This window comes from Raphanus sativus, chromosome 8, assembly GCF_000801105.2.
Source record: "Raphanus sativus cultivar WK10039 chromosome 8, ASM80110v3, whole genome shotgun sequence".
In the NCBI taxonomy this organism is placed as follows: domain Eukaryota; kingdom Viridiplantae; phylum Streptophyta; class Magnoliopsida; order Brassicales; family Brassicaceae; genus Raphanus; species Raphanus sativus.
This window is the reverse complement of record NC_079518.1, coordinates 22,403,926-22,422,784: the sequence shown is the minus strand read 5'-3', so window position 1 is coordinate 22,422,784 and position 18,859 is coordinate 22,403,926. Positions and strand designations below refer to the sequence as shown.

Sequence of the window (18,859 nt, the reverse complement as noted above, 5' to 3'; positions counted from 1 at the left end):
TGAGTTTTATATATTTTAGAGTTAACCAAGATATCAAGCTAATATTCTGATAGTTACAATTTTTATTATTTCAATTTAAAATTTTTATTGGATATTATTAGTTTATTTTTATTTACTTTTTTAAAGAATTTTTTTATTCTGAAACCAGTTTTTATTTTAAGAAGTTCATAGTGGTTTGAAGTCATTTATAACATTTTCTATGATTATTTCAAAATTCCAACAACTGTTACCGGTTAAAAAATCAGTCATGTCCTTAGTGTTTTATTAGAACATCTCCAATGGTTTATTCTATTTTAGAGTTTACTACAACCATATTATATTTGAGAGTAAAAAATAGAGTAATAAACAATTTAATCTATATTTGGAGTAAACTTATTTTTCACTGTATTATAATATAGCGGAAAATATAATACCATTGAAATTTTTTTACTTTAAAATTTATTTTATATTGAAAAATAGAAGGCGGGTCGGAGATTAGTCAGCAGTGAAATGAGTAGATGTTAAATTTAAAAGAAAGAAAAAACCACTGGATGACCAGATAATAAGTTTTGGTTTGATTTCAGAAATATTAATAAATGTCGGTTCGGTTCAGCTCGATTCCAGATTTGGTTCAACAAATAACTTGAGCAAAATCAACACTTGAGCTCTCCACCCAAACGCCTCCATAAACCTCGTGCTCGAGAGGATCGTCCAAATCGAAAAAAAAAATGGGAACCTTGGGAAGAGCAATCTACACAGTGGGTAACTGGATCCGCGGGACTGGCCAAGCTCTTGATCGCGTCGGCTCTCTTCTCCAAGGGAGCCACCGCTTGGAAGAACACCGTAAGCCACATTCAAACCCTAGATCCAATCCACAGTTCATATTGCTTTGATTCGAGAAATTACTTGGTCTCGTTTTTGCCGTACCTGATTTGGTTGTTTTGATTAAACAGTATCGAGGCATAGGACGTTGATGAGTGTGTTTGATAAATCTCCATTGGTGGATAAGGATGCGTTCGTGGCTCCGAGTGCTTCTGTTATTGGTGATGTTCAGATCGGGAAAGGCTCTTCTATTTGGTATGGCTGTGTTCTTCGAGGTAAAGGCTTTGCTTTCTTTCACCAAGATTATTTGTTTCATGGTTTAGTGTACTGCTGATGAGACGTTGTGAAATAGCTGGAACTCTTTGTATATTATTAATACGGGGTTGTAACTTTTGTACAGGTGATGTGAATAACATCAGTGTTGGATCCGGGACGAATATCCAAGACAATTCTCTTGTACATGTTGCAAAAACCAACCTAGCTGGCAAGGAATTACCTACTACTATTGGCGACTATGTCACTATAGGTAAAACTTTTGAGAATCTGTTTTATGGTGTCTTCTGTTGAATGATTCTTACTTAAATTCTCTGTGTGTAAAAACTAAACCGAGCAGGTCATAGTGCTGTCATACATGGGTGTACTGTCGAGGATGAGGCTTTTGTTGGCATGGGAGCTACACTACTCGATGGTGTGGTTGTTGAGAAGCATGCCATGGTTGCTGCTGGCTCCCTTGTGAGAGAGAACACTCGAATCCCTTCCGGAGAGGTTTCTTTCTGTTCACTTTTTCTTTTCTGGTTTACTATTCTACTGCGTTTGTGATAAGACTGGCACACTATCAGAGAATCAATGTAACAAGAACCAAAGATAGAAGCTTCGGTTTTGTTTATAGCTGTCCCAAACCACCATACTAAATTTAGCCCTAGTGAACCTCTAGCTAACCAAGCAACACCAGCTATAATCTGCTTCGTTCAGCCCTAGGTAGTTATAGACTTTGTAGACGTATAGCTTTAGGCTTGACTAGCTAAACTTCTTAAGTAGTTTCACTTTGTTGTTGCTTAACACTTTTTTGGTTGATAGTACACTGTTGCTTACTGAAATGATATGCTTACAAATCGTATTTCATTTGTCTAAATGCTTGCCACCGTTGCAGTTTTAGTTGTATCTCAAACTAACAACAATTCATGTGGCAGGTATGGGGAGGAAACCCAGCAAAGTTCATGAGAAAGTTAACAGATGAAGAGATGGCATATATCTCAAAGTCGGCTGAGAACTACATCAACCTCGCACATATTCACGCCGCGGAGAATTCAAAGTCATTTGAAGAGATCGAGGTTGAGAGAGCCCTTAGGAAGAAGTACGCACGCAAGGATGAGGATTACGATTCAATGCTTGGGATTGTCCGTGAAACTCCAGCCGAGTTGATTCTCCCCGACAATGTCTTACCGGAGAAAACAACCACCAGGGTTCCTACTACTCATTACTGATTCACCCGGCTCAGCTTTGTTAATTCTCTGGAAAGTCGAGAGAGATATTATCTTTTGGTTTTGCCCTTTTTTCCTCCCGAGTAAAACATGGGATCTATCATATTCTTGCTCAATAAAGCCGAACAGAACATGTACTGTTGCGTTATGTCACATGTCTTGGATGAACAGTTTCACAAAGAGGAACGAGCTGCATTAATTTATGATTGGTTTATACTTATTTAAACCTGTTTATTTTAAATTCGGTGAAGATGAGTACTCTATTTAGGATATTTATGAATTTTTTTTGTCAGATAACTAATCCTTATAAATTTATTTTATTGTAGTTTTTTATAAAAACTTAAATAATAAAATATAAATAAACGGTATATTAATGTTAGTAAATAATTTTAAATAATAAATTGTTATAACATAAAATAAAATATTAGCAATATCTAATAGATTATAAACGCAAATATAATGCTAAATCTGTTTAGTTAGGTTGCATGGATTTCAGAAACGAATACGTGGAAACGAAACATACATTTTAAACGTGATTTTTTTTTTTTTTTTTTTTTTTTTTTTTTTTTGATAACCGTGGGGGTCCCAGGCTTCGCCCAGACTAATCCCACGAAGCCGACGGCAACCCACGTATTCTTGCGATTTAACGCTAGCCCCGGTGGCCACCGCATGTCGAACCCAGGGCGCTTCCTCTTTGGCGTTTACCACTGGGCCACCATGTGATGGTTTTTTAAACGTGATTTTTAATTTTTTTTTTTTAGGAATGGAAACATACACTATATAATACGGAGATCATAGTTTTGAAAAGTTTTAAATTTTTAGGACTTGTGTTTTGGTTTAGTTTTTGATACTTCGAGTTCTTATTTTGTTATTAGGACTTGGTGTTTTGCTTTTTGACAATGAATGATGTGATGATGAAATAAAAGAATATTTAGAAACAAATGACTTTGGTTTCAATTCAAGGATGGAATATATAATACGGAGATCATAGTTCTGAAAAGTTATAAATTTTTAGGACTTGTTTTTTGGTTTAGTTTTTGATACTTCGAGTTCTTATTTTGCTATTAGGACTTGGTGTTTTGCTATTTAGTCGTGTATTTTTGCATTGGTGTTTTGCTATTTTGTATTCAAATATAGTTGATTTGTTTTTTTTTTTTTTTTGGTTTTAACATACATATTTTAGCAAGATAATGAACTTGAAGTGGGAATATAAGATGTTTTGTACACACTTTCTATATACGCATGTCATTTGGCGAAACTCGAGAATTTCATCATGCCTCGACGTTTGCTATTTTAAACCAAGTATTCGACTAATAGCAGAGACAAATATTTGGTCAGTGGCAGGTAAACGAGCACGACACCTTGTCCCATCCACAGACCACAGTTTACCAACAATCTAATAAAGTGTATCAACACAACTTCTGAACAAACCAAAACTGTTTCGGTTTGCTGTGCCAGCTGAGGTAAAAACTAGCGTCTCTAAATAAAACTACAATTTTTTAGTAACCAACTGAAAGTTGTAACCACAAAAAGAAAAAGAAAGATTTCACGGGAGTAAAAAGCCAAAGTACTTGGGACATAGACTCTTTTAAACTCAGCTTGGAACTTTGACACAAAGAGCTAAAGACGACACAGTTATAACCAACACCTTGTTATTTGTAGATCAAACTCTAACACCCTCACTTGCTCACATTTCCATTGGTGCAACATCTTGATCACCTGCACCACCTTGTTCCGCAGGTGCAGCAGAAGCAGCTTCAGCCTCGGCCTCACCGTCACCACCATCCTCCTCTTCCTCGGGAACCTTCTCAAACGTATCAATCACCTTCTGTATGCTTTCCTGGTCCAAGAAATGGAACGGTTCATCGACTCCTAGAACAGAAACCGTGCAGAGCGAGCTCTTGAGTGTCTCTCCTTGCAAAGTTTCCCTTATGGCCAAAATAGCATCTTTTATCAAATCTTCTCTTGATGACTCATTGAAGCTCTCGAATCTCCGTTCCAGATAAGTTTTCGCAGCTTGTGAACGAGAACCAATAGCGAAAGCTTGATATTCAAAGTAGTTTCCGCTGGGGCAGTTGTAGTAGAGATGGGCTCCTGACTCGTCCAGTCCACCAACCAGCAAACCCACACCATAAGGTCGTTTCCATGACCGTTGGGTACATACCTGCTCAAGGAGGAGTATGAAGAGGGGTAAACACAAGACCAACAAATGAGTTGTTCAAAGTACAAGATAAATATATATAAGCGTTCTTGTCAGAATAGCAGCTAACTAGACCTGTTGAAGCTGTGAATACATTATTAAACTTAAGAACACTAAAATTAGACGCCAAGGTGAACATATACCACAAAGTTCTATTGCAACTGTAAAACAAGAGATGGTGACTACACACCACAAGTGAACAAACACAAAATTTTTTGCTTACAAAAACAAACAAGGTTCTAAATCAAAGTGTTGATGATAACAAATGCTCCAAACAGTAATAAACACACAACTTTTACAGCATTCTCTTGCTAAAGGCTCTATCTTTTTGTAGGTAAAATTCAATATTCGAACCCATGACCTTGACGGTTCGAACGTTAAAGAGTTCCTACCACAAAGCTAGGGTCACATGGCTCACATTGGTCTAAAGTCTATATCTTTTTGTATGTACAATTCAATATTGGAACCCAAGACCTTAAGGTTTGGAATTTTAAAGTGTTCTAATCACAAAACTATGGTCACATCGGTTCAAAGGCTATGCCTTTTTTCTGTACAATTCAGTATTCGAACCCAAGACCTTTAAGGTTTCGAACATTAAAGTGTTCTTACTAAAAAGCTAATGGTCACACTGCTCTAAAGGCTATGCCTTTGTAACTGAAGAAGGGAAAGGAGGAGTGACCTGGGCCTTATCAGCAAGACGAACCACGAGACGGCCAACGGGGAGAGGAGACTCGTAGGTGAAAGAGTGATTGATGGATTCAGATCTCATGTAACGAGACAGAACACGGCCATCGGCGGTGAGACCAGCGATGGCGACACCGATGTGGTCATCGACTTTGAAGATCTTTCTCTGGTGAGAAGAGAGCTCGGATTGGGCTTTATTGACAGAGGCGAGGACTACATGGGAGCGAGATCTGAGTCCGATCGCGGCGGAGCCTTGCTTGACGGCTTCCATGGCGTACTCTACTTGGAAAAGACGACCAGTGGGACTCCATGTTGTTACGTCTGTGTCGTACTGGTTCCTGAACATCTTTGCTTCGCTTCTTCTTCTTTGTTCGTCGAGAGAGAGAGAGAGTTTGTACAGAGAAAGACGCAGTGAAGAGGAACAGCTTTTTCGTTTGGATGGTTTGGTTTCTCTTTCAAGAGATGTAGATGGGCTCTTATTAGACGACGTAAATGGGCTTATATAAATCTAAATAAAATGCAAATAGGCTTTTTATTTTTTTTGGTTTCTCTTTGAAGAGAAGACGTAGATGAGCTCTTATAATACGTAAATAGGCTTTTACAGATTTATGACTTCAAAATGGAAAAATCAAAAAAGCCCCTAGAGTGTATCGACATACTACATCTCCTAAAAATGGCAATGAAAAATCTGGACCGCGGGTCTAACCCGTAAAAATTTGCTGCGGAGTGGGATTGGGCCTCCACTTGATAAATCCGTAAAATTGTAGGCTTCGCGGAATGGATTCAAAACAGGACGGTTGAATGCGGGGCTGGCCGAATGCGGGACGGACCACATGTTAACATGCGGGATTTTGAAGACCTGCAACCCTAAATCTCCATTTCTACTTGATTTTGTTTTCAATACTATGAATTGCTTTATTATTATATGGGATTTTCTTATTTAAGTTGATGGGTTTTGTTTTCAGTACTGTCAAGTGGTGTTTTTAAAAAAAAAAAAATGGTTACAGTGATGTTGAAAAGCTACTATTTGTTGAAGAGTTACTGTTTATTCTTTAAACGGCTTGAATTGAGAGTTTGAATTACTACATAATTTTATCTCTACACTCTAAGCTCAACAGCTTGGTTGAAAGAGAAAAAAACCATTAGTATTAAATTATCGTTGCTATGCAGAGACGCTGCTTTACAAAGAATCAAACAAAAAGTATACTTGAGAGAGTTTAACTTCACTGTCCAAATGGTTCTCACTTACTTCAAAACCATTAAATCGAGGAGTGGTCATTGGGATGTTGTTGTGATCGATGTTGATGAGCTCTCTTCGACTCCTTTACACAACTCTCTAGTTCAACATTCATGAAGGAAGTTGAAGGACCGCAGCTCGCGTAGAACAGATTTCGCTGTGACCCGCTCAATGACTAACCCGCTGTAGTACGAAACAGAACGCGTAAACCTATTTGACATCTCTAACCTCTCTTTTTGTTGCTGGGCTTGGGTTCTTTCACTATCAGTCATGGGTTTTGGGTTCTTACACTATAAATCTATCTATATAAAAGACAGTTTATTCTCTCCTGGGCGTGCCACGTCAGCCGCCAGCGCAACAATTCGGTCGTCCAGCGCTCGACACGTGTCCAATTAATGAAACGCTGCGTCTCCACATTCAGCTTCCGTCTGGGCCTCTTTGGGCTTCGTCTCACGCTCTGTATTGCATGTCTTTGCTGTGCGGCCCAAAAACAATTAAACTCAACGCAAGCCCTAATCCGTGTCGTTTACGTTCTTCGTTTTTCCAACGACGGAGGCGTTCCAGTTTCCGTAACTGAATCCGTTGTGGTCGTGACGTCTTTAATCATGTGTCTTTAATCCTATTCAATTGCGTTGTTCCGTCGGTGAAATCCTGTATAAATAGGTTAGTACATCTCTTCTGCGAGTGTTGAATTTCACATCTTTGTGCTACACATCTCACTCATAATCATCTCTTAACACTCACCTTTCTTGATGGCTAACGTGAGTGAATTTTTCAGTTTTCTTATAGATATTTATTGTTCTGATTTTGTATTTACCATCGTACTGTTGTTGTTTCTGTGTTATAATGTTTATAATTTTTTTGTTTTTGGTTTGTGTTCTTTTAAAAAAAATAAACTTATTTGGTCTGATTTGTTGTTGTCGGCGAACTGTATCGTGATTATTATCACTGGTATTGTGTTCGTTTAACCAGATACTGTTATTTTGTAATGAGTTTGACTTTCTGATTAGCAGAGCCAGATACTGATAATTTTTTTTATGTTTTTATTTAAAAACAAAAACTTACTTTGTCTAATTTATTGCTGTCGGCAAACTGTATCATGATTATTAGAACTGGTATTGTGTTGTTCCGGTGAATTAGATCCTGATATTTTATTATTAGTGATAAATTCCAAACTGGTATGGCATACACTTTCCATGTGAGGGTCACTGCATATAACTTCACCGAGTATCATAAGACATTCACCATATTGATGAGCTTGGTCGTGTGCCAGTAGGCAACATGGACAACGATGTAAGTATTATGTGTATTATATGGATCACTATGGTTTTTCTGTTTATTTAAACGTGCGTATAACAACATGAATGGATCAGGGAGGTAACGCCTGATGAGTTTGGAACTGGAGGAGGCATCAGTATCCCATCGTCGGATGCTGATATGGGTACAGTTGGAATGGTGCGCACAAAAACGGACGTAACATCGTCGAAGGTGGTGAGGAAGGCGCGTGTTGGTTGATATATATCAACAATTAGTTCGTGATTGGACTCGGTTTTGATAATGCTTATGAATGTTTGTTTACTTTCGCTTATTTGTTTTTTTTTTCTTTTTTGGACAATCTCAATTTTTATGGGTAATTGAAGTTTAAAGATTTGGGTTTAAGGATTTATATTTTATTTTGTCTTTTTTTTTTGTTCTACTATATTCATTAAATCATGTTAGTTCAGCTATGCAGAAATGAATTTCAGCGTATATACTCTGCAACAAATATTTCTAACACAATTGTTTATCTTTTGATTTTTTAAATTTTTAAATAATTTAAGAACCCATCAACATTTTTCCATGTATAACAGAGGTGGAACCCTTAAATTTTATAAATATTTAAGCGTGTTGACTACGTAAACAAATACAGCATATGTTGTTTTTTTACTGATTACAATGTTTATAATAATGTTAATCAAAATGAAAACTTTTTATCACTAAGTGTGGCAACAGAGATAACATATATGATTCATTTTACTGATTAAAATGTTTATATTAATGTTAGTTAAAATGAAACATCTTTATTAATAATAATGATTCAAATAATGTTATGAACTAAATTATTGGATATCTACTTTCACAAGAACAAACGCCATTTTTTTTACCCACATAATTACCAATTATACAAAATTGTTAATCGCATAATTAACAAACCCTATTTTATCTTCCACATAATTACCAACTTAGCTCATGTTACATTAAGTCTATTACTAAAGACTGAAAAGATCCAGCACCTTGACATTATGTCTATTTCAAAAATCCGTTTCTGAAATTACTATCTTACAATAAAAGCTCTGCATATTAAAAAAGTACTCAGTGATTATTTTATATCAATACACAGCATCTGCGCAAGAAATATTATTATTTTAAGGTTCAAATGTTTATGGATTATATTGCATATAAATATCGATAGCAAATAGTATTATTTTTGCTTTACTTTTCTGAAAAAAAAAGTATATATATATATTATATATATTTCGTTTACCAACCAAATACCAATCAAAATACAACATAACTACAACAATATTAAACCAAAAAATGTATATTATACATATAGACTATCTGTGAAAATTATTTTATAATTCACATTCCGCCCGTAAGGCGGGTCGGTCCTAATTATTATTATAGGTTTATCCTGGTAACTAAAAGCCTTTAGGCTTATAAACATTTTTCTTCTTTTTGTTTTAATATATGAAAGCCTAAGTTACAAAAGAAAATATAGCAATTGGCTAGGCTAATTGCCTTGTAAAATACTAAGTTGGAAATTTGCACTATTGGATTTGTCCCAGAAAAAAAATTGCACTATTGGAAAATCATGTAAATACGTAGATGTCAAGCGCAACTTGAAATTGAATAAAACATTTTTTTGGTCTAAGTGTTAAGAATTGAACAAAACATGGTTTAACTAGTGTCTCAATTTCTCAACTAAATAGTAAAACATAAAACATAAAAATTACTGAACTAAAAGGTAGAAAGTATCATGAAATAGCAAAATTATTGGAACAAAATAAAAGTATAAACAGAAGTTTTATTTACTTTTATTATAACTTCAATTGTGTGAACTGAAACTAAACCAAATTATTTATCCTTTTTAATGGTTTATTGATTATTATTCATAGATTTAACTCTAAATGTAATTTGGCGAAATGTAAATAAACAGATGACTAGGACATAATTTAAGTTCCATTTCATAGTCATCCACCTAATGAATCAGTTCGCTAACAATACAGTTTGGTATGGAAAAACAGGAAAAGATTAGGAAGAAAAAGAAATGCTTTTTAAAAAAAAATTAAAAGTGTGACACTAACCAAATGAAAAGTAAAGCATGCCTCAGTGCTCGCTGCACAACCTCTTTGTTTTATCCCTCCCCTCCCAACGTCACCTCTACACTATCAACGCCGGGAAAAATATTCCGATCCTAACCTCACGGAATATTCCCCTCCGCAATGGAAAATGACGTCAAGGTCGAGGAGAAGAAACTGGAGGAAGCCGACCGTCTTCTCCCTCCCTCCGACGAAGAATCCGAATACGAATCCGAGGCCGCCTACGAATCTAGAGATAAGATCGTGATCGTCGATTCCGAATCCCCCGACGACGACGATCCCGCCGCCGCCGCAGCGGCACCACCTCCGTTCTCGTGGCGGAAACTATGGTTGTTCACAGGTCCAGGTTTCCTGATGAGCATAGCGTTCTTAGATCCAGGTAACCTAGAAGGAGATCTGCAAGCCGGTGCCATCGCTGGCTACTCTCTGCTTTGGCTCTTGATGTGGGCCACCGCCATGGGGTTGTTGATCCAGATGCTCTCCGCTAGAGTCGGTGTCGCCACAGGTCGGCATCTGGCTGAGCTCTGCCGCGACGAGTATCCGAACTGGGCTAGGTATGTGCTTTGGTCTATGGCGGAGATCGCTCTGATCGGAGCTGATATTCAGGAGGTTATCGGCAGTGCTATTGCGATTCAGATTCTTAGCCGTGGCGTCTTGCCTCTCTGGGCCGGTGTTGTCATTACGGCGTCGGATTGGTGAGTCTTTGAAAAGTGAAAATGATCTGGAAACTGTAGCTGAAACTCACAAATTAATAAAAATAAAAAACTACTCCCTCCAGTTTCTAATTAGATGTTGTTTTAGAGCAAAATTTTTGTTTCGAAATAAGTGTGGTTTTATGATTTCAATGCAAAATCTGTGTGTAGAAGTCTAGAACGACAAGTAAAATGAAACGGAGGGAGTATGATTCAATTTGAAATCAAGAACTATTGGTTTTGTTTATCTTGAAGACTTGGGGCTAATGAATTGTATGGAAACAGTTTTTTATTTTTGTTTCTAGAGAATTATGGAGTGAGGAAGTTAGAAGCTATGTTTGCAGTTTTGATTGCAACTATGGGTTTGTCTTTCGCTTGGATGTTTGGTGAAACCAAGCCAAGTGGAAAAGAACTTATGATAGGTAAGGAAGATCATTTTACTTCCTTCTCTCTGATTTTTTTTTTGGCTTTTGATTGCTAAAGAAGATGAGATCTTTTGTAGGTATTTTACTTCCGAGACTTAGCTCAAAGACAATTAGGCAAGCAGTAGGTGTTGTTGGCTGTGTCATAATGCCTCACAATGTCTTTTTGCATTCGGCTCTTGTACAGTCGAGGAAAATCGACCCAAAGAGGAAATCAAGGGTTCAAGAGGCGCTGAACTACTATCTGATCGAGTCTTCCGTCGCACTATTCATCTCTTTCATGATTAACTTGTTTGTGACTACCGTCTTTGCAAAAGGGTTTTACGGAACTGAGAAAGCTAATAACATTGGCTTAGTTAACGCTGGTCAGTATCTTCAAGAGAAGTTTGGAGGTGGGCTTCTCCCGATTCTTTATATCTGGGGGATCGGGTTGTTAGCAGCAGGACAAAGCAGTACGATAACTGGTACATATGCTGGACAGTTTATAATGGGAGGGTTTCTGAACCTCAGGCTTAAGAAATGGATGAGGGCAGTAATAACAAGAAGCTGTGCTATTGTGCCGACCATGATTGTCGCAATCGTGTTCAACACTTCTGAAGCTTCCTTGGATGTTTTGAATGAATGGCTCAATGTGCTTCAGTCTGTACAGATCCCTTTTGCTCTTCTCCCTCTTTTAACGTTGGTATCCAAAGAAGAAGTTATGGGAGACTTCAAGATTGGCCCTATTCTCCAGGTTAATTTCACCTTCTTTTACTATAAAGGCTCAGAGTATTCACTTAGTATGAGTCTTAATAGGTTACAATAGCTCTTTCATTGTGCCATGAAGCTAGAGATTATGAGTTGATTTGATTTTATTGATTTATCTTGCAGAGAATAGCATGGACAGTGGCTGCACTTGTAATGATCATCAATGGGTATCTTCTGTTGGATTTCTTTGTATCAGAAGTGAACGGGTTTATGTTTGGAGTTACGGTCTGCGTCTGGACAACTGCTTATGTTGCGTTCATAGTCTACCTCATTTCACACAGCAACTTTTTTCCTTCTCCTTGGTCTTCTTCCTCCTCCATAGAACTTCCCAAAAGAGTGACAGCCTCAAATAGCTAGCTGCACAAGAAATAACTGCTCTCTGGGCCATTTGATACATTTTGAAGATACGGTAAACAAACTACATCCTCTCTATACATACCGATATGCCAAAGTGTGGGTAAAGATTTATTTAGCATAGCTTTTGAGAATGTGACAACACAACCAATATTTTTGTTGTACCTTTTTGTTTTTAAGAGGATGGGCAAGTAAAGTGATGCTCCAATATGATCTAAAGAGGCTTTTGCAATTGATAACATCACCAAAAAGCAGAAAACAAATCAATCAAAGCTCATAGCCACTGAAATGAATGGCCAAGCAAAATGAAAATTTCTTTTGTTACAAAAAATCTTCTGATACTAAACTGCAAACTCTAACGACATATACAAACACATAAAGCTTCAAGTTTCTTTAAGCCTTTTCTCTGATTATAACATCTTCAAAGAAAGCAAGAGGTAGCTCAGGTGAAACAGGCATGGTCGCAACGCACTTGAACTGTAGTACCAAGAGAATCAGATATTAGCCATCTAGAAATGTTTGTTGTAACATATTATTTACGTCAATGTTATATCATTGTAACGTTAAAGTTTTTACCTTATGCTGCTTGTATTTGTTTCTAACAGCTTCTAGACTGTTTCCCTTTCTGCTTAGATACAAGTCATGTATGATTCCCACAGGTTCTTTTAGATCAGACGCTTTGTATTTTGTGTATTCTTCTAACATTTGGTTCTGTTATTATACATTACCAAAAGAGATTTAGATAAGAATAACCCACAACTTTCTGCAAAAGAAACAGTCATAGTTGCGTACCCAAGGATGTTGTTTTGGACGGATGATGAATCGGGCAAGAAAGACAGCAGAAGCAGCCAAAAGAGACGGCAGAAACTTCACACAGCTATAATCCAACAGACTCAATTCTGAGAGATAGCAACAGAGGAACTCTATTTGCAACCGTGACTCCTGCAAAGAGGACGTGAAAAAAACACCCAAGAGTTAACAATTGATACTTTGCAAGTTGCAAATGTCATCGTGGGTTTGAGCTTACACTGAAATCCTCTTGAGCGACCCTTGTGAACCGTCTGCGCAAACCCAACATAGAAAAGGGTAAAACAATCAAAACGTGGACAAGCAACAATCTTTAAGAACAAAGACCGAACCGTTTCATCACAATCTAACCTTAAGAATGTTTTGATGGTTGGACATCCTAACTCAAACTGAAGAGCAAGAAGTATATCTGCTTCCATGGACACCACATCTTGTCTCGTAAACGTATTATCAGTAATGTACACAAAATCTTCCACTTTAGGAGGACTTATCTCTTCGTATTTCCTACTTTTTTACAAAAGAACCATATAAGAAGCTTCACGCTACAATGACAAGCAAAACAAGAGAGGAATAAAGATGCTTACGACGCAATAAGCATTGCAGAAACACCAACAAGCTGAAGCCTCTGCCTGTTAATAGTCTTTACAGACAAGAACCGATCAACATAAGAGACAGTGAGATAAAGCGTGTCGGAGACAAGTTTGTACTCCTCAGCAACCTCCACTAACCAGTCCATCAAAACCCCTCTCATGTTAGGAGTCAAATCACTCTGAACCTTCTCAATGTAGTCATGTAAAGGTCTTTGCTTTAACTTCCCCTGAAACAAAAGCATTAATCTTTCAGCATTACATAACAAACAGTAACCAAATGTTGATTGTTTTACCTCCATTTCGCGGAGATAGGCACAGATGTCAGCGACGTAAGGACCACACATCTGAGGATCGCTAGATCCGGATTCGAAATCTCGGGTCGGGGCATTCTTAGTCTTCTTCTTGGAGGCGATGAGAGTTGATTTGAGCTTCTGGGTCTCTCTTTCTTGGATGGGTATGAGTGGAGCAGCGACATTGGAGATATTGGGAAGCTCTCCGAGAACAACTCTCTTCTTGCTAACTGGGTTTTCGTCCGTCGCGGAGGCCTTTCGTTTCGCCGCCGCCCTGGTCATCCTCGTGGAGTTCTGATTCTCCGCCATGGGGGTTTTCTCAGTGGGTAAGAGAGAGATTGGATTGAATATAGAAATGTATAAAAGATGGAAAGTGCAAAAGGAGCGCCATTTTTTTTGTTTTGTGGGTTTTTGGGTATGTTTTTTTAGGTCAATGGCGCTTCTCTGTCTGTAAATGCTTTCGAAACTTTTAGGGATTTTTTGACCATCCAAAATTTGGGGCTTTTTACATTTTATCCCCCATTTATTTGGCGGCTGTTTACTCCTTTTGTACCCTTCTAATCTTTTTACACAAATTGCCAATTTTTTATTAATAACAATCTTCACTATCTATTTATTATGTCTAAATATTATTATATGTTCTTATTCTTACACTCTTTTTTTTTGTCATACTTGTTCTTACACTCATTAAAAATAAATAAATTATCTTTCATATATTTTTATTAATTGTTACTTGATTCTTATCTATGCTTTGAAAAATGGAACTGGTTTCACAGTTTTAGTTGAAAAAACTTTTATTTGTGAACTAATTTTATTATTTATTTTTAATATTAATATTTAAATATTATATTGTGGTATTTTTGATATATTTTGATATAGTACAGTTAATTTGAATAAACTATATAATTTTGATTGTTTAAATTGTGTTAATACTTTTACTATATCCTTTAAATAATATGAAGAAAATGGTGATAGAATTTTTTTTAATTTATTGAGATTATTTAATTTGTTTATATTATTAATAACTATTGTAATTTTCTATTTTTAATTTTTATTTAGAGGTTAATTTATAATCTTTTTATATACTTATTTAAATAATCAATAATAATATTATTATTATAGGTTTGTCTATTTTATTTTAGATTTAAAGTTAATTTTATTAATATTATTAAAAGAGTATGTCCATTCTTGTGTTTTAATATCTGATTCACAACTATAATCATTTTTGTTTAATTTGAGTTCATGTTTTTTTTACTGAGTAAAGTATAATAGTCATGTTCGTTACGGAATTTTTGTAGCTACATCAATAAGAAGAAGTAATTTTAATGGAGAACAAAATAGCATGCTAGAATTTTTAACGATAGTTGGAGGTGATCGTCGGTGTTGTCCGTGAGGTTTTTGATGGACGCTAAAATTTTCAGCGTCATCACTTGTTTGTAAAAATTCTGCAGCTTCTTTATCCAGTGACAATATATAGCTTAGTCACCTTTGTTTTATTTTATTATTTGATTCAATTACTATTGTTTTTTCTATCGCTGAAGCTGCGATTGATAAAAGAACATGGCTAATATACATAAATTTTACGTTTTTATGTGTATGTGGAGGTTATAGACAATATATGGTGTAGTACATTCGTATAATTATAATAGAAATGGATCCGCGGTTTTCAAACCGCAGATATATTTTTAGTAATTTGCAATTTTTTAATATTTAATATTTTGTAAAGAATATATATTTATATATGTAAAATTTTGAAATGTGATAGTTGTATTTTTGGTATATAATATATTCTATTGTTTACTAAATTTTAGTCTATTTTAAAGAATAATATTTTAGTTTACTTTTGTGCTTTTACTTTGTTTGAAAATATCTTTGTGAGAGTCAAAATTTCACATATATTATAATTTTATTTTGATGTTGATATGATATTATCTAGTTTATATGAACATTGTACACATAAGGATAATTTTATATATAGTTTCAGTATATTCTACTATTTTATTTCCCATTTTACTAATATTATAATATTAAAATTTTATATTTTGATTTTATTTCCCATTAATATCAATATTAAAATATTATTTCCCATTAATATTAATATAAAATATTATATTTTGGATTCTATGGTTTTGTTTTAAATATAACATTTTAAAATAAATTGTATTTTTATTTAGACTAAGATATTAAGTTTTAAAAATCTGATAAACTAAATTTATTAATTTCATAATTTATTTTGATATTTAGTTGGTAAAATTAAATTAAATTATTATTGAAAGAAAAAGGTAGTGAGGAGCATGATCATGTCAACAAAATATACTCAGAAACCACGTTTGAGAGGTCTCCTACAGCTTTGGTTTAGAGTACACTTGTAGATTTAAAGTTCAGACTTATTCATCTAATTGGATTTAGTTCCTAACTCTAGCTTCGTGGGAATCTACAGAACAAGCTATGAGGTTTGAGCCTCACTGAGTCTAAACAAAACACTAGAGAATAAGAGAAGTTAGCTATCAAATGGTATATATACCACATTCCCTTACAACAATCAAATGATCACTTTTGGCCATCACTACAAATAGTTGTTAACATTCATATCAATGAATCTTGTATTTATTTCGATCTAATCGAAGCAGAAAGATCATGTAACTATTCCTCCCCAAATTTGAAGCTTCAAGAATTTTATCAGTTAATCAAATTTGGTGCAGCTACGGTTTTAAACTGAATCATCTACCATCACCGTGAAAGAAGTAAATTGTACGCATCTGTATAGAGAGATGGCATGTAAATAAAACCCATTTACTTGAGATACATTGCAGTATATAAATTCCCAATCTTTTCATTTGTCAAACAACTTCACCGGCAGGGAAATAAAATATACAGACACGGAAAATTACATCTATGTATGCCCTAAGTTCACGATGATGCCTCTCAAGATCAGTCTTCATCTTTCCTAACCGTTTCCTCTTTCAGTTCAAGCTCAACCCGTGTCTTTATTACTTCGGAGGATAGTGTCTCGAGCAATGTTTGACATCTTTCCTCTTCAACTTCTCTGTTCCCCAAATGTGGTTCAGGTCAAATGGCAAGGTCCTCCCAGAAGGTAACCGGTAGGACAGGTGATACAGGCATGGTCGCAACGCATTGGAACTGTAACCATAGGAGCAACATTTTAAATATCAGTAAATGCTTAATTCATATGATAGCAGTGATCTCATTGTAATGTTAAATTTACCTTGTGGTGCTTGTATTTATCTCTTACAGCTTGTAAAGCACCTCCTCTTCTGCTCAGATACAAGTCATGTATGATTCCCACACATTCTTGTAGATCAGCCGCTTTGTACTTTGTGTATTCTTCCAACATCTGATTCTGTTTTACATCAGTTTTAGATTATTAGTGTCTCATTCAAAAAAATTACATGTAAGAGAATGAGAACAAAATGCTTACCCAAGGATGCTGTTTTGGACGGATGATGAATCGAGCAAGGAAGACAGCAGAAGCAGCCAACATAGATGGCAAAAACTTCACAGCTTTGTAATCTAATATACTCAACTCTGATAAGTAGCAAGAGAGTGGCTCTAGCTGCAAGTGTGGCACCTGAAATAAAGTCATATAAAAAAAAATATTTAGCATTTGACACTCTTAAGATACCAAATCTTATATAACTTTAGATCTGTCTGAGCTTACATTGAAATCTTCTTGTGCAACCCTTGTGAATCGTCTGCACATACAAACAAGGACAAAACACACACACAATGAGGACAATGAACAACAATACAAACCAGTAAGAACTATCAGCTAAACAGTAAAACACACAAATCTAACCTTATAAAAGAATTGATTGTAGGTCTTCCCAATTCAAACTGAAGGGTAAGAAGTATATCTGCTTCCATCTTCACCACATCTTGTGTCGAAAATGTATTATCAGTGATGTAACAGAAATCTTCCACTTTGGGAGGACTTATCTCTTCATACTTCCTACTCATTTCCAATAACCAAAAGAACAAGAGTTAAGTCCATAAAGCTTCATTACAAACACAAAATGACTAGCGAATAGAGAACTCAAAAGATGCTTACGAGGCAATAAGCATAGCAGAAACTCCCAAGAGCTGAAGCCTCTTCTTGTTGACAGTCTTTAAGGACAAGAATCTATCGATGTAAGAGACAGTGAGATGGAGCGTCTCGGACAATAGCTTGTACTCCTCAGCAACTTCGACTAACCAATCAACCAAAACACCTCTCATGGTTGGCGTTACATCTTTCTGTACCTTTTCCATGTAATCAGGTAAAGGTCTTTGCTTTGGCTTCACCTGAAGTTTCAACCAAATGTAATAATCTTTCAGCTTCACATTTAACATAACCAATAACAATAATAATAATAATAATAATAATAATAATAATAATAATAATAATAATAATAATAATAATAATAATAATAATCAGAACCTAACTTGTCATAACAATCATCAATTTTTCTAAATTGTCCACATTTATAGAACATATAGTAAAATTGAATGTCTTCAGACAAAACCCAAAACCTTAAAATTTGAAACTAGACCAGACAGAAAGATTGTTCACCTCCATTTGACGGAGATACTCGTAGATGTCGGTGACATAAGGACCACACATCCTGGGATCATCAGATCGAGAATCAATGTCAGATCCAAATTCTACAGCAGCCGAAGCCACAGGAGCCGTCTTTCTCAGCTTCGATAGAGCTCCGAGACTCTTGGCGGGTTTGGAGATCTGATTGAAACTGGACAAGACGGAGATGTTGGAGAGATTGGGAAGCTCGCCGAGAACCACTCTCTTCTTGGTGAACCGTTCATCCTCCGTCCCAATAGACTTTCTCTTCACCGCGGCTCTCGTCATCCTCACACAGATCTCCTTCTCAGTCATGATTTAGGGGAAAAGGTTGAAGAGATACCGAGAGAAAGGGAAAGTAAGAGAGAGAGAGGAGAGAGAGAGAGATTGAGATTTGGTGGTGAGGGAGAAGTGAGGGTGGGAAGGGGAAGAAAAAGGGAAGAGCAAAAGCGCCATTTTCGAGTTGAAAACAAAGCTTCTCGCGCTCTGTGTGTGATTTTGTTTTTTTTTTTAAGAGTCAAAAACAAAAACTTTGGAGGAAGGAATATCAATCTGAAAATTGTTTGGCGGGCGAATTTTTCATCAGATATCTGTCTGAATTTGTTTTACCGGTAAG

At 35.9% G+C, this 18,859-nt stretch overlaps 5 protein-coding genes and 1 long non-coding RNA gene across 9 annotated transcripts; 3 read left to right on the top strand and 3 right to left on the bottom strand.

Annotated features, from left to right (window-relative positions):
• Positions 1 to 637: 637 nt before the first annotated feature.
• Positions 638 to 2,502, top strand: LOC108818785 (gamma carbonic anhydrase 2, mitochondrial). The gene is made up of 5 exons (XM_018591720.2): positions 638 to 822; positions 933 to 1,076; positions 1,202 to 1,327; positions 1,415 to 1,566; positions 1,992 to 2,502. The coding sequence occupies exons 1-5, from the start codon at positions 708 to 710 to the stop codon at positions 2,283 to 2,285; spliced, it is 831 nt and encodes a 276-aa protein (XP_018447222.2). The 5' UTR covers positions 638 to 707; the 3' UTR covers positions 2,286 to 2,502.
• A 1,260-nt stretch (positions 2,503 to 3,762) lies between these two features.
• LOC108823080 (proteasome subunit alpha type-1-B) lies at positions 3,763 to 5,609 on the bottom strand. Its single transcript, XM_056993207.1, has 2 exons — positions 5,162 to 5,609; positions 3,763 to 4,446 (listed from the first exon to the last, which is right to left on the bottom strand). Exons 1-2 carry the CDS (start codon positions 5,510 to 5,512, stop codon positions 3,970 to 3,972), a joined length of 828 nt encoding a protein of 275 aa, XP_056849187.1. The 5' UTR covers positions 5,513 to 5,609; the 3' UTR covers positions 3,763 to 3,969.
• Positions 5,610 to 6,921: 1,312 nt separating this feature from the next.
• On the top strand, positions 6,922 to 8,061 carry LOC130498653 (uncharacterized). The gene is made up of 3 exons (XR_008937575.1): positions 6,922 to 7,066; positions 7,565 to 7,696; positions 7,777 to 8,061. It is a non-coding gene; the product is annotated as an uncharacterized LOC130498653 (long non-coding RNA).
• Positions 8,062 to 9,750: 1,689 nt separating this feature from the next.
• LOC108822666 (metal transporter Nramp2) lies at positions 9,751 to 12,221 on the top strand. Of its 2 annotated transcripts, XR_001944896.2 has the most exons (5): positions 9,751 to 10,460; positions 10,743 to 10,879; positions 10,960 to 11,612; positions 11,750 to 12,035; positions 12,161 to 12,221. XR_001944896.2 is itself a non-coding variant. In XM_018595805.2 (4 exons), exons 1-4 carry the CDS (start codon positions 9,889 to 9,891, stop codon positions 11,981 to 11,983), a joined length of 1,596 nt encoding a protein of 531 aa, XP_018451307.2. In that variant the 5' UTR covers positions 9,751 to 9,888; the 3' UTR covers positions 11,984 to 12,221. The 2 variants fall into 2 exon arrangements, 1 of the variants encoding a protein (XP_018451307.2); XM_018595805.2 differs by having other exon boundaries at positions 11,750 to 12,221.
• An 8-nt stretch (positions 12,222 to 12,229) lies between these two features.
• LOC108822667 (cyclin-A3-4) lies at positions 12,230 to 14,146 on the bottom strand. 3 transcript variants are annotated; one of them, XM_018595806.2, is made up of 7 exons: positions 13,671 to 14,146; positions 13,372 to 13,604; positions 13,139 to 13,294; positions 13,008 to 13,041; positions 12,773 to 12,922; positions 12,557 to 12,691; positions 12,230 to 12,457 (listed from the first exon to the last, which is right to left on the bottom strand). In XM_018595806.2, exons 1-7 carry the CDS (start codon positions 13,974 to 13,976, stop codon positions 12,374 to 12,376), a joined length of 1,098 nt encoding a protein of 365 aa, XP_018451308.1. In that variant the 5' UTR covers positions 13,977 to 14,146; the 3' UTR covers positions 12,230 to 12,373. The 3 variants fall into 3 exon arrangements, with proteins under 3 accessions (XP_018451308.1, XP_018451309.1, XP_056848489.1); XM_018595807.2 differs by having other exon boundaries at positions 13,139 to 13,291; positions 13,671 to 14,145; XM_056992509.1 differs by having other exon boundaries at positions 13,372 to 14,008.
• Positions 14,147 to 16,446: 2,300 nt separating this feature from the next.
• On the bottom strand, positions 16,447 to 18,859 carry LOC108819232 (cyclin-A3-2). Its single transcript, XM_018592232.2, has 7 exons — positions 18,238 to 18,859; positions 17,737 to 17,969; positions 17,485 to 17,637; positions 17,347 to 17,380; positions 17,107 to 17,256; positions 16,894 to 17,028; positions 16,447 to 16,808 (listed from the first exon to the last, which is right to left on the bottom strand). The coding sequence occupies exons 1-7, from the start codon at positions 18,556 to 18,558 to the stop codon at positions 16,737 to 16,739; spliced, it is 1,098 nt and encodes a 365-aa protein (XP_018447734.1). The 5' UTR covers positions 18,559 to 18,859; the 3' UTR covers positions 16,447 to 16,736.